Source organism: Parasteatoda tepidariorum, chromosome 5 (assembly GCF_982258835.1).
Source record: "Parasteatoda tepidariorum strain Cologne lab strain chromosome 5, Ptep-v5.0, whole genome shotgun sequence".
Taxonomy (NCBI): Eukaryota; Metazoa; Arthropoda; class Arachnida; order Araneae; family Theridiidae; genus Parasteatoda; species Parasteatoda tepidariorum.
Genome location: NC_141759.1, coordinates 50,078,620 through 50,094,185, shown reverse-complemented (window position 1 = coordinate 50,094,185; position 15,566 = coordinate 50,078,620). Strand labels below are relative to the sequence as shown.

Sequence of the window (15,566 nt, the reverse complement as noted above, 5' to 3'; positions counted from 1 at the left end):
AACTTCTAGCAAATTCTCGAATATCTCCAATTCTAATGTATCTAGAACATCGAAACATTGTATATTATTTTTCGGAAAATAGTTATTATCAGCCTTAATGTACAAAAAAGAAATATTTTCCTCTAAGGGATATTTTTCATGTTGCATAGTATCATTGTATATCTTTATATATCAAAGCAATGGGACAAATTACGTAAGCATATTTTTGGTCATTTTGGACTTCCCCACTCTCTTTCTCAGCAAAAATATGCAAATCCCAATCCCCATCCCATGCTTACGTAAGAAAAATGCAACACCTACACCCTGGTATTTGATTTAACTTTGACATTTACTGTAATTTAGTTTTGGGATGAAATTCAAATAAAAAGATGAAGCTTTGTATTAAATGAAGTTTTGGTTTTCATTCATTTTATAAAATTTTGAGCTGAATAGTTCTTTAGGAATATTTTGTTTTCAAACCTCTGAAACTCTTCGAAGAAATTTTATTCGATTGTTCACCCTTATTTAACTTTTATTCCACATTTTTATTTTATTTTATAACCATAGTTGAACAGCCGACCGAATTTTGAGTTTACGGCTACCAATGCTCAAGTTCGTATCCTTGTAGTTCTGAACCCATTCCAGAAAACAAGGGAACTAGTCCTTAAATATTGGGGGAAATATGATTTCTTCGAGAGCTTTTTGATGAAATTAACCCGCATTTGCGTTACATGAAGAACACGAAAACATCCCACTGTTAGTCTAACTTCAAGAGGACTTTAACACATGATCAGTCAACCAGTAAGCATGATTTACGTCAGCACCGTTGTCGGTACGATCCAAATGCGGAATTACCTCACATTTATTAACTAAATAAGACTTTTTTGCTATGAGTAGTATACAAATAGAAGTATTTAATTATATATTAAATTTTGGTTAAGCTAAGTCAAAGATTAGTTAATTTATACATTGGCCTAGAATGGACTCGTAACAAAAATGTAAGGCGTTTTTCAGGTGGTAAGCTCAATTTGAGGTTTATTCGAAGTTGACTTCAAAACAAAGTTGAAAAGCCAACTCTCACAGGCTTATGATCAAGGTGTATGTAGTTGCTTTGGTAACTTGAGGTTGTTTTGAGGTTTCAGCAAATGTACCTCAACGCAACCACAATGGAGAGGTTATTTTTAAAAGTTTACATGGCAATGTACATTGTGTGAATCTACCTGATTTCAACTAAATGTATTGCTCAGCAATATATAATAGGTTTATTTTATGGGATGTAAATGAGGTTGAAATTGTGGTTTATTAATTAGGTTATTTTAGGTGCAAAATCATAACCTTATTTTCTACCTTAGGTGTGCTTTTTTATATCTATCAACCACAAGTCAACCCCAAAAGCACCTTTTTTTTGTAAACAGAAAAAAAAATTGTTGTTGGCTTACGCCATTTAGACAGAAGGGGCGTGAATGTTCTTGTTTTTCAGTGGTGCCCTCTATGGCCAATAATTCGACTTCTGCCACACCATACGTCACACCCGTTTATAAGGCGGACCCATTCATGCATCCACAGATCGTAATTTTGACCTGAATCAGAAAACGATCGATATCCAATCCAGTACCCCCAGAGGTTTTGATTTGTTATGGGAGCATGGAGGACTTTGCGACTCGACAGAATTTAACGTGCATCAGTCACCAACTACAAGGGGCGTCTTCGGCCGGCGGGGCTCGAACCCACGAACTCTCGACATGGCCCTACCAACTAGGCTATCCCCCCCCCCCATCAAAAAAAAAAGAACAAAAAACTGTTGAATCAAACAAAAAAGGAATTTTCAAGAAAACATTTATTTGACCCAATTTTAATTATCGGTAAAACTCCTAGACGGCCCATATTTTAGAAATGAACTTTATAAATTTTGACTTATGTATTAAAACAATAAACATTGTATTAAAAAAAAGCACAAGCAATTAACCACTGGGAGAAAATTTATTAAAATCTTTTTCACCCTAATTATACAGAATATTTACAGAATATCGATGTACAAAAATAAGATTTTTCCACGTATAAAGCGAAAGCTTTTTTACTTATCTGATTTCTTCGTTATATTAAAAAAATAAGGTCAGATTACCAGAATAACAAAGAATGAAGATGACCTTCTAGATGTGATGAAAATGTCCTGATGAATAAGTAAACTGATGAAATGAAGAACCTGTAATTAGAATGAAGAAAAGAATTTAATAAAATATTACAGTATTAACAATCCACTATACAGTAAAATTTAAATATATTGCTTCAATGGAAAAAATTGCAAAAATAATGTCAAATATAATCATTGACGAACGGTACTTAAAATGCAGTGATCAGCACATAATTTTAAACATTATCTCTGTATTTGAATCGAGAATAATTTCGAATTCTTTTTCCTTCGGAAGAACTTATTCCTATTCTTTTTATGTGTAGAACATGCATATTTTTAGTTAGATATTTGTTAAAATATATTTTCTAATTAAAATATCTATCAATAAAGGTATCTTTATTTAGATTTTAGTAAACTAACTTAAAATCTAATTCAACTAAATAAGATATTTTAATGTATTTTGCAAGTAATAAATCACGATACGGCTAAATTTTAAAAGCTATGCTAAACTTGAAACATAATTTTAACGTATATTCTAGCATGAAACTTCATCGAAGAGGGCAGAATTTTTAGTTAATTATATTTTTAAAAAACTAACACGTTATTTTGTGAAAATATTTTTAAAAAAATAGACCCACCCTAAAAATTTCTTATTTCCCATTCAATAGACTATAATAAACATATTTATCTGAAATCGTTACTACTCAGATAAGTAGATTCTGAATATCACGATTCAAGAACTCATGATCTAACGATGCGATAAAAATCATTGTAAATATAATTTATAGTAAACTTAATAATATTTAGCTAAATTTGAAGTTAATGTTAAATAAATAATTAACCAAGTGTCCCAGATGCTAAATATTCTTTCAAATTAAAAAATAATTACTTTTAATGCGTCTATCAAGCACGATAAAAAAAATTGCCGTGTCAAGTTAAATATTCACTTTAAACAACTCATTTAGGAATATTGTTTAATGATATATTATGACATTTGATGAAAATTCTATTATTTAGACAGTTTGACCAACTTTACAATATATAGTAGTTAGCGCTACATTTTTAATTTAGACCTTTTAACTCGTTATAAGTCGAATAGTATTAATATGTTAAAAGCGTTTTAAAATATACTTAAATAATTGGAACTCAATTACAAAATTGGATGTAACGTGAAAATTTTTCTTTTGAAGTTAAAAGATTCAAGCCAATAACAAATTGTCCCAGTTTGTCAATGTGTATTTACTAAAATGTTTTATACAAATTGTATTTTATTGGTCTTTTGGTATGGGCCAATAAGGCTCATAATGCCGATAGGCCAATTAGGGCTCATAAATGCCTTCCTATTGGATACTTGCAAGTCTCAAAGAATAAGTGATTATGCCTAACTATGTGTTTAAAATCAGATTTAATACTATACCCCTAAGCGACGTCTCGAGTGCATGTTGAATTTGATTGGCTTCTGAATCAACAGAGGTCATAATTTGCCCCCGATAACGTCACTTGGAGGTATCCAATTAGACTAAATTTGTGCAAAATTCGCAGCAACAGTGACAACTTTCTTTTTCAATCTCGCAGGTTTAGCGATATACACTTAAAACACAATGAGTTGTAGAAATAACTTTCTACTTACTTGCATACTTACTATTTTTTGTATACTTACTTTTTACTGTTTTTTACGTAAACTTACTTTGAACATCTCTGGTACAGTACACCTGAAAAAATATAATATTTTATGTAGTAATGCAGTTAAATATAATAAACTATATGGCCCGTAAAGTAACTTCTCTCCGGTCCTTCAAGAAATTAGAATCAATTGAATCTATGCAGTTTATGGTCAAACTAAAAAAATATTCAAACAGCGTAACAGACTTATGTGCTTTTTACAGAGATTATATTCTTCTAATTTGTTACTAATCTTTAACTCCCTAATGTACTAATCTTAACTGCAACTTTGTTACTAATCTTTAACTTTGTTATTAATCAAATTTAAAGGTCTTAAAAAACGGTCGCAACCAATAAAAGTTACAAAACTCAGTGCTTTAACTCTTACAATACAATGCCCGTGGGTTACTAAATCTTAAGATGTAAAGCTGTAACTAAACGTTTAAATTTCTTGCACAACATTAATATTATAACATTAAGAGTGGTAGGTATTTGTAGTTGGCATTACATAACCCTTTGCATTACTTAGTTAACCTATCTTTTCACTAATAGTTAACCCTTCGTAATAGAGAGATTGATCTCATTTTCTGGTGCAAAGGTTAGCTGTTTTTTTTCAGTTTAATTTGATTGAAAAATTGTTTAGGCTTCAGTTATATTTGAGAAGGTCCAATGCCTTGTAATTTAACGTTGCGACCAAACCGTAAACGTTTGGCAATTATGCAGGGTGTTTCTCAATGGCTGTAATTAGTATACACTTTCAACCCTTTCCTTCTCGTTCCCATGAAAATGACGGGGTCAGGTTTCGCTCTTTATTTCTCGCTCCCGTGATATTGACGGGCTGGAGTGTTCAGTAGTAACGCGCCAATAAGAATGAAACTAATTTATTTCTTTTGCCTGGAAAACATTTTTTTCTCATTCTGCACACAAGATGGCAGTACCAGGATATATTTAAGGTAATTGTAGATAGTTAGTTTATTTTAAACTAGATGTCAGCACTAATCAAATACGTAATACAAGTACAAAAGCCAAAAAAATAGGCACTTTCATGACCGTTTTCTTGAAAATTAACCGATCGTTAAGGGGTTAAAATCCCACCCAATAAAGTCAAATATACACATTCATGTTGCAAGTCAATATTTAAACGATAAAAAAACAAAGTCGCTATTGAGATCTAAAGAATCTCGACTGAGAAAAATATGAGGGAAAATATCGTATCCTGTTTAAATGCCAGAGAGAAAAAAAGTTGAAGGGATGAGCAACCGAAAGTTTCATTAGGCAATTTATTTTATGTATTTCATCCTGCCGTCCTTAATTTTTATTCGATAGTGATTCACTTTGTGAGATAGTGAAAAAGCATTTTGCCATTTTGTGCAAAAATTAGAAAGCAAAGCTGAATTTTTAAGAATTTCGCAATTTTGATTTAAGCTTCAAAAAGAATTCAAATTTAATTAAAAATAAAAGTTACCCTTTCTAAATTTTTAATATTTTCTTCAAACTTTGAGAAGTATTCCGAGGATTCCGAAAGTCCACTGGGGCTGACGTAAGAGCAGTCTAAAAAGAGGTAAGGGAAAAAAATTATTAAACAAAAATTACACGAAAAAAGCTTATTTGTATTTCAATCAATCACTGTAGTTCATTTTAACAAAAAGCACTGTGTTTCACTGATAAATTAGATATTTTAAGGACTTTTATTGTATTAAATACGTAAAAAACGTCATTTAAACTCTTTTCAAAGAATTATAATAAGATATCAATTTCAGAAAATAAAAAATCATCTGTTTCGCTTGAATGTTGTATTTCAAAACTACTAAAAGAAAAGCATTAAGAAAAGCATTAGAAAGCATTTTTTATGTTAAAATTTTGTCATCTTAATCGGCATAAAAGAAGTTCAAAGTTAAAGTTTTTTAAAAGTCTGATTAATTACTATTAATTTAATCGGCTTATCATTTTCACTTCTATTTACTGCCTGATAGTATATTATTAATATATTATCTTACAGAAAAGACAGAGAAAGAATACAAATATTTTAATATGTTTAGAACTCTAATGCTCAACGCACTACTTGCATTCGTATTAAATATACAATGTAAAAATTAAATTAAATAAAAGCTTATTATTAGAAGGAAATTTCGGTCGTTATTAAATTAAATATTTATTAAAACGAAATACATTTTAGCAATATAAAGCATATAAATAGCTAAGTGTCATTAATTTTTGAGAACTATTGTTTTAAATTTTATTTTTGTTGTCTATTTCAAAACTTTGGAAAAATACACAAAAATTAAAAATAAATAAGTTCCAATCTATATTGGAATGGTTCCCTACTAATCTGTAATTTATTAAAAACATATATTATACATATGTGTATAATCTGAAATTTATTGAAATATGTAAAATCTGTATATAAACCTTATAATTTATTAAAACTACTACTTGAAAAATGACATTTATTAAGAAAAAGTTCCTTTTTTGTCAGTTTTCATTAAGTAATTAAAATTTACTGTTATTAATTAGAATATAAAAGGCAAGGGCATTCAAATCTTGCATTTTAAGCGCGCCATTATGTAAGAAAATATTCAGTGAGTTAAACTTTTTATTTTGCAATGCATATAAGAAAAAGTAAACATATATTTTTTGCATTATAAAGAGCAATTATTTTCCTTTATATCTTAAGATAAGATCAAGATAAGATTGCGATTATATCTGAACATTCTCTATTTCGAAATGCCTCTCATAAAGGAATGCTTCCCGAAGAGAACCTCTATGTTTATTCCAATAAGTTTTTATTATATTTCTAACCCTATTTTCTATTACGCATCTAATTATATATACTGTAAGGATCAATATAGTATGAAGCAATATTTTAACCAAAGCATCATGAAGGGGTTTCTAGGACATAAAACAAGGAATGCAACAGTTCAAAAACTAAAATATCAGAAACTACATACTATTCTCAAGTGCAGCTACAGTTGGTTGACTTTGTCTTCTGCAATAAGGCCTTTTTCGGCGTTCCACTGCATGAGTCTGAATAATAAATGCAATTTAAAACTTAAAAAAACTATGATTAATCAATATCTATCAACCTACTCTCTAAATTCAAATGTTTTTTTCTTCAATTAATCTAGTTACAAAAAAAATCATATTAGTCTACCTTGGATTCTTTCCCATACATCATATAAACAATGAAGTTTTAAAAAAATTATTTCTTGATTTAAATAATTGCTTAATAAATTTATAATATTTGCGTATTTATGACACTTACTTTATGAATATTAATTTTATAATGTCTACATATTTTTGACATTTACTTTATTCCGTTCAATGACATACGTCATGCCATGACTTTTTAAAATGACTTTGGTGGCAAAACCAATGTTAAAATATTTTAATTAATCTGCTATATTTTGTTTCCATATTTTTCTTGTGTTTACATATTATTTTTGTCTGTCTGTGGTGCCGTAACGTTATATTGAATCTTTTAAAGTCGAGAACAGATCGTACTCTGACTTTGAAGTTCTGACATCGACTACAAGGAGCAATTTTACATTCGATCCTAAAAATCGCATTTAGTTTTTAATTATTCCATTCGGGAGAGATGTTTAAATAATGATTTTTTCATATCGCTTTAATATTAGTTACTGCTGTAATAAAAAACTTTAAAGATTTATTGCGTTTCTTAAAAGTTCGATCAATTTTGCAATCTCAGTAATGTAGGTCGGAGTTATGTTACTGATCTAGCATTTCTAAAGTTAACTGAAACAACGAGCTTATTTTGTTTTGTGTTTTTAAAACGTGTTTCCACAGAGTTAAAAAAAATCTTAAATTAACAATAATTAAAATTAAGAAAAATAAGTTATGTACTAAAAGGTATTTTTGATGGTGCTTTTTGAGTAAAATAATAAAAAGAGTATCAATCTTAAGGGAAACAAAGTTTGCAGATGTTTATCTCATATTATCAGCTCATTGTCCATCCCCTTTGTTATTTTTCATTTATGCATCTTGAAAAATGGTTCTGATTGTTTCGAGTTATGAATTGTGTAAAATTTATTGTAAAATTATTGCCAAATTGTGCAATGCGTTAATTTCCTGACACGATCTGAATTGTTCATAACAGAAGAATAAATGGACATTAAAATTTTTAGTAAATCAGTAGAGACTGTAGCATTTGCCTTACTTTCCAGAAGGAAAAATTTATTTTTAGGAAAACTCTTTTTTAAAATTTGTAATTGCTTATTACGAATTATATGCTGCATAATTCTAATCTTTGTTATTTTCAATTTATATTTCTTGAAAAATGGTTCTGATTCTAACTATCGGGTTGCGTAAAAATCAAAAAATTAAAATTTAAATAAAATATATAAAGTTGCACTTATAAGTTTTTGAAAGATGCTTTAATTATGTTTGAAAATTAAAAATATATTAATTACCTTCTTCATTTTTCTCGTATTTTCACCAAACTTTGAAAAGAATTCGGATGATCCCGAGGGTGCATTATTATAAGGCAAAGCTGAAAAAAAAAACGGAATAAAAATTATTTAGCAAGAAATGAGTAAATCAAGAGTAATTCAAGAGTAATGAGAGTGAGTCAAAAAGTAAATCAAGAGTAATTCAAGTGAGTAAGTGAAGACACTATATCTGAAAAAAATCATATAGTTTATTCTTTCTTGTCTAATTTCAAAGAATTAAAAGAGTATGTTAATTAAAATGTATTTAGGTTTAAGTTAGAAAATTTTATCTTCTCTAAAGTATGTACCATTGAGTCTTAAGTAGTACCATCGAAAGGGATGGAGACCAATTTCTTAACTTTATCAACTATTAATTCCAATAACTTATAAACGTGCATTTCACTGACATTTAACAGATTGATTTCCATCTATTAGAACGATTTAAAATAAATGAGTTTAAATTCAGGTTTCTGTCACATGACAGCAACTGTTTTACATTAAGCTACAGATTAAATACATTTTGTACATTATTATTAAGAATTTATTTTATCGTGATATTATTACTAAAGGGACAAATATTTCAAATTGAAAAGTATTTTTTAACTATTTCAGTTAATTCTAGATTTTTGAAAATGAGCAAAAATAAAAATAAGAAGTTTCTATATTTTCTGAGGGTGTACTGAAATATCTACAGCAACCAAATATTCCAAATTGCGACTACCTCATTAATTTGAAAACGGAAAGTCAAGTTTATGGGGGGGGGGATCACTTTTTATCTAAAACTAAATCTAATAATCTAAAACTAAAATGTCGAAAAAAGCATACTATTCACAGATGCAGCTACAGGCTGATAGAAATGCTGGTAGGATACACTTGGCTGCTGACGGTGCCATTGACTTAAAGGCTGCTGACGGTGCCATTGAGTAAGTGGCTGCTGAATGTGATATTGAGTTAAATGCTGCTGTGGCAAAGCTTGTTGATTAAACGGCATTTTCGGTGTCATTTCATTAGACCATTGAGTTCGAGACTGCTGACGGTGCCATTGGGTTTGAGGCTGCTGACGGTGCCATTGAGTAAGAGGCTTCTGTAGCAAAGCTTGTTGATTCAACGACATTATCGGTGGCACTTCATTAGGATTCTGTAAGAAAGTAAATGAATAAATGCATTTCAATGAATATATTCTCGTGAATGTAAATTCAGTTTATTATAAAATGTGAAATCTGATCAAATTACTTGTATGTATTAGCATGTAAACTACAAAAAATTGTATATTCAGACAACTGAATTGTACAACTATATAATTTTAAGAACTAAATTATTTAAAACGTTTTCAGGAATTAATTCCATCGCTGCGTCATGTAATAACTTATATGCTTTACCAAGAAATTAAAGCAGAGCTTAAAAATGTCATAATATGATATATGACATAGATGTCATATATGACATAGTCATAATATGACAAAACTACGAATAGGCAAAATATGAGCATAGCATATTCTTCCCTAGGTATATGCTTCAAAAAAATAATGGTACTACAGATACAGAAAAAAAAAGTGTAAAACATTTTTTCCATAATGCATTCACCTTCAGGTTAGATTAGTGCCATTGCCCGAAATACATACATGCCTGGTGTTCCTCTCATTGATGTTATTTTAAAATGGTCGAATTTGCAGAGCATGCGCAGAAAGCTCTGCACATTCTTCAAAAAAATGCTAAACGAAAATATGTTTATTTTGTTTTCGTGCATTAGTGACTTCAAATAAGTCCGTTGAATAATGTGTGTGAATTTATCGCATTAGACTTTCTTTATTAATGATTACCAAATCTTTCTTTAAATCAATTCAAGTATTTGTTACTGATTACAACAATTCTAACACAATTATTAGTGAGAGAGCTGAAACTTTTAATTATCAAAGATTTTTGAGATTTAGTTTTTATTCCTTTATTCAAATATCTGCTCTGTTATATGTATGTTGCAATTTTGATTAAACAAGCAAATATAGCTTTGGTATAATTCTCCTGCTTATACTGCTCTCTAAAATAAACTTTCGGATGTATACGTAATATTTAAAAAGTGAAAATTAATATTTAAAAGATATATAATATTTAAAAGAAAAATTCTAAATATTCCTGTTATCTTTTTCATTTAATTTTCCCAAATAAACTGAAGATGGATGCTTACATTCTTTGGCACTATCATTCGACAAAATAAAAGGCGAACAAAGGACAAAATTCATATGCAAAATAAAAGGCGGTCACCGAATCTGAGTTTGAGGTATAATAAGGCGTGCACTATTATAAATTTTCTATAAGTTTTCTTCTTAAAAATACGGCAGCACAATTCAAAAATCAACAGTTTTTGAAAGATATTTAAGTGATAAACAAATATTAGTTTTCAGATTTTTAATGAGTAAATTTTTAACTTTATTCAAATTGATTTTCATCAATTTAAACTGCAAATAAGATTAGATTTTAAAAAATCTAAAAACTGTGACACATGTAACTTTAATTTACTTACTTAAAACTACGTATCACATTATTTTATTGCTTTAAAAATTTGAGGACTAATTCATGAAAAATCTAAAAATTATCTCCAAATCTAATAGAGCGACTCTTTTAATTTTTACTTACCTCTTTAGAAAATTATTATGCGGTAGAATAACAGTATACCATCAAAAGTTTTTTAGTACAAAAAAAATATCAAGATAACATAAATTAAAAAATTTTACCTAGAATCCTAAATTGCGAGGGTAGAGTCCTTTTAAGTTTCCAAAGTGGTGTATACAAAACACATAAATTAATCTAAAATCAGCATACTTAAAAGGTGCAAAAATTCTATATTTTACATAGTTAAACTTACCTGGGTTATTCTATCTTCTTTTAATATCTTCTGGATGCAATTTTCGAGGTTCAGCTGTTCATCTTCAGTCAGAACTTCGTGAAAGTTAATCTGATTCTCCTTCTCTTGGTCCAGAAAACTAATGCAGGTATCTAAATTCAGAAGTTCTTCTTCGGTGAGTAACCTCCTGAAGTCTACATTATTAATATCGTAATCTTCCATTGTTATCTGCGAAAATTTAAACAACATTAATTGGGTAAAATTTATACCGATTTGTTATCATTTAAAATAAAAAGGCAATTATATTAAAAATCAACGAATAACGAATTTTTTCTCTATTTAAAGATTCAGAGTAGTAAATTAATTTTTTTTTTTTAAAACCTGATAAAAACATGTTCAAATCTTGAAAAATTAAGTCTTTTCAAATTGTCCCTTTACATGTTTTTCACTAAGTTGTACAGGTATTTGCATACCTAGAAGCTTTCGATCTGCCCCCCCCCCTCCCCCTGCTCACTACACTTACCGACTTCCATGATTGTTTCTCATTTATCACTGTTTTTTCTTTCTTCTTAAACTTCAATATTTTCTACAAAAACACGGAACATTTTGCTTTCAAAATATAGGGCTATTGTAGCTTTAAGAAAGAACATTTTGTTAATCTATAAAACATAACGAAATGAGCGAAAATTTGAAAAATAATTGTCAGTATTAAAAAAAAATTAGCCTAAAAAACGCATAATATATGACTCTATATGAAAAATTAAAAGAGAAGTATTTTTACTGGGTAACGAGACTTATAAAATTTCAAACATTCAATGGCTCTTATGGCTGCTCATTAATTTTTTTTTATTTTTAAAAATTTATTGTAATTTTAAAATTATATCTGGCAACATGGAATATCTCTATTTTTGCTACTTTTGATCGTCATCTACTTGAGCGCGATCTTATAAAAAACTAAAAACCTCGTGACTGAGAAAATATTCTGTAACAATGATAAATATGTTAAAAACAAATTTAAGATCATAAAATCTGGGAAAAAATCACAAAGAAAGCATTTAAGTTTGCAATAAATTTCAAACAAATCGAAATTTTGCAACCAAATTCTTGTTAAGTTTACAAATAAAAATAACTCCTTCAACACGTCAAATTTTATCTGAGTATTGCATTTCAGCGGACTACAGATCAACCAAGCGCAGTATTTTTTCCCTACAAGAAACTTTTGAGCTTTTATTCATTAACTTCGTTCTCCAATCTTTGGAAGCTAAGTTATAACTGTTGTTTTTGTTCACATGCTGATAAATAATATTCGAAATGCCATATACTTTAAATGCATTTTCAGAAAAACTTTGATTTTGTGAAAATTGTCTTACGCTAACACACATTACAAAAATAGTTTATAAAATTTTTCGAACCTTTATGTAGATTTCGTAGAATGTTAGCAATGTTTAGAGCTGAAAATTGCTATTATTTTTATAAAGATTAAAATTTGAAAAAGTTTATTAGTTTCATTAAGCCTTACGAAATTAATTTTCGAATTTCTCTTTTAGAAAGTCAATATTGAACAATATATTTAGTTTTATTTCACATGTATATTTGAAGCGCTTTTAGAAACTTTTTGTGCAAAACACAGGTAACCAAATTATTGATCAAAAAAAAAATTATGATATATTTAAACATTAAAATTTCTTGTTGAGCTGTTAGCAGGACATGAACTTGAATTATTATGCTCAATTTTGCATTTATTTTCGGAAAATAATTTTAAAAAATTTTAAATTTACTCAAGATTAATATTATTAAAACCCCTGCTTACCAAAATAAAAATGAAGTATGAAGTAGTAAATGAAGCACTCGAACGCAGTAAGAAAGCTTAACAATTATCGAATTTCTAAACATTACTCAAGATTGATAATATTACGACAACAAGATTAACAATATTAGGCCCCTTGCTTAACAAAAAAAAAAAATTATATAAAATACTACATAAGACTATTTTTAAAAAAACATTTATACGAACCCTGTTGGATAGCTTTATAATCATCGAATTTTTAAGCTGTACTCAAAATTGATAATATTAAGAACAATGCTAACCAAAAATAAAATTAAGTAATAAATAAGACTTTTTTTAAAAAAAAATTGAGTCGAACCCAGTAGCATAGAATTGTTGAATTTTTAAGCATTACTCCAGATTGATAATGCTTAGCAAAAATAAAATTAAATAAAAAAGAAACATAATAAACATAAGGGTAGTCTTTTAGATTAATTAGATTAACTTTTAGATTAGAAAATAAAAATAAAATAATCATACAAATTAAGAACTAAAATAATACAAGTAAATTGACTCACAGAAAATAATCCTGACTTTCCTCTTTACAAAAAATAATCCCTGCAATTCTACAAAACTAACTATTTAACTAATCTCTTAGACACGTGGTTAAAGAAATTCCACTCTTGAGTAATCTGATTGGTTGAGAAGTCTCAGCACGATAAGTACTATTGTATACCTAAAAAACAGGTTCTTGCTACAATCTTACCTACGGGGAAGACATAAGTCACGTGGGAGTGAGAAAGACCCTGAGTGGTGGGGATAGTTTTAAAAAGAGGCAATTAAGAACCAGTTTTTGCTAGAATTCGAGGAAATGGCTGTAGATGTTGAGGCTATGAGTTAGTGTTTCCGTAAAACGTTCATAGTTTGCATTACGGATATTTTAGCGAGAAAATTTCATTTTTCACCTAAATATGAAAATAACTTTAATTCTCTCTTGTTTTGAGTTTCTTTGACAAAAACAGCAGACAAATTCAATAGTTAAAATATTTAAATACATTCTCGTTTCAAGTTTAGCATAGATTTTTAAATAATATGAAATCTAATACCGTTTTCTTATTATCTTTCCTTTTTTTCTCTTAGAAAGTTTGAACATTTTGTTTTTATTTATTTTTAGCATATTTAATCTTGGTTTTTGTTCCATTTATATTTTATTTTTAAGATTTTTTTTCTGAATGACTGAGAAATGGCAAAATATAATATTTCTAATTACAATATACTGAAAAAATATTTAAAATAAACAAGTATTTATAAAATATTGCCTTTGCATTTCTCAATTCGCTTTTGAAATCGAAATAAAATTATTAATATCTTTAATAAAGAAATTTGCTTCTCTAATGACCATTTTATTCTAAACATTAACAGTAGTTTTATAAATTTTCACCTTGAAGTAACCAAATTTTTTTTTATTTTATTTCTTTTCTGCTTATGTATATACACAAAAAAAAAATTCATAATTAGATTAGATGTAACACAAGGACTGCAAATTCATCTGAAGAATATAACATGATAGTTTACACAGGCTAAGGGTAGAGAAATTTTTGCGTTCTTATAGTTATGCTTTTTGTAGTAACTTTTTTATATGGTTTATTTCATTATATAGCAACAAATTATGTGAATCGGAATATTTTTTATTAATAGTTATAAAGTTCGTTTATCCAAAAGTATAAAATATCTTTCTAATATTCTTTTAAAAATAATTCGTTGAAATAATTTTACTATAATTTATAATTTAAATATTTTATTTAATATTAGTCGAAAAATCTTGAATTGTAGATTATACAAAGTTTAACTTTGTTTAAAGGTATGCAACTTGAAATGAGAGAGAGTTTGAGTGAAAGTAATCCGGATAGTTTCTGTGTTATCCAATTTTAAAAAGTCTTATACTTAAATTTTAAATTCTAGTGATTTTTGATCAATATTGTTTAAATATTGTATTTTGTCATTTAAAGTTACATATTTGAAAATGACACAAAAATTTTTATTCCAAAATATTTTATAGTTATGCTTGTACAGTAAATTTTTTTTTATTGCGTTATATCACGCAAGATTAAAATATTTTTTTTTAGCAATCATAAAATTCGTTTATCCAAAAGCATAAAAATAATTTTTTTAATATTATTTTAAGACAAATTTGGTAGAAGAATTTTTTTATAAAAAATTATAGTTTTATTATTTTATTTCATAATAGGTGAAAAAATTTTAATTGTGGAGTAAATAAAGTTTTACTTCATTTTAATTACGAAATAATTTTAAATTACAAAATATGAAATTTGAGCGAAATTAATCTGAGTTATCCAATTTCAAAAAGTCGTTTAGTTAAAATTTAATTTCTTGAGAAATATTTGATCGATTTTTTTCCTATTTCATATTTTTTTAATTTATGGTTATCGATACATTTTTATTAAAGTTATCAATACATATTTTAAAATGATGCAAGAATTTTCTTACGTAACAATTAAAAATATTTTCGACTTAATGATGTAAAAAAACAATAAAAATTAGTAAATATTTATAAAAAAATATTTTTACTTGGAATGTTCATGCTAATTTTCATTATGCATGTTAAAAGGGCCTTATACGTTTATAAATTTGTCAGACTATTTTTTTTTTCGAAATACCAATTTGTTTGAAAATTATTGCAAATTTTAAGTAATATTAGACAAATTTTTCTCGCTTTTCTACTTT

General features: G+C 27.7%; 1 protein-coding gene across 1 annotated transcript; it reads right to left on the bottom strand.

Moving 5' to 3' along the window:
* Window positions 1–1,957: 1,957 nt before the first annotated feature.
* On the bottom strand, window positions 1,958–13,505 carry LOC107450985 (uncharacterized). The gene is made up of 8 exons (XM_071185198.2): window positions 13,400–13,505; window positions 11,078–11,284; window positions 9,043–9,355; window positions 8,200–8,279; window positions 6,721–6,796; window positions 5,238–5,323; window positions 3,771–3,822; window positions 1,958–2,182 (listed from the first exon to the last, which is right to left on the bottom strand). The coding sequence occupies exons 2-7, from the start codon at window positions 11,276–11,278 to the stop codon at window positions 3,784–3,786; spliced, it is 795 nt and encodes a 264-aa protein (XP_071041299.2). The 5' UTR covers window positions 11,279–11,284; window positions 13,400–13,505; the 3' UTR covers window positions 1,958–2,182; window positions 3,771–3,783.
* Between the last annotated feature and the right edge of the window lie 2,061 nt (window positions 13,506–15,566).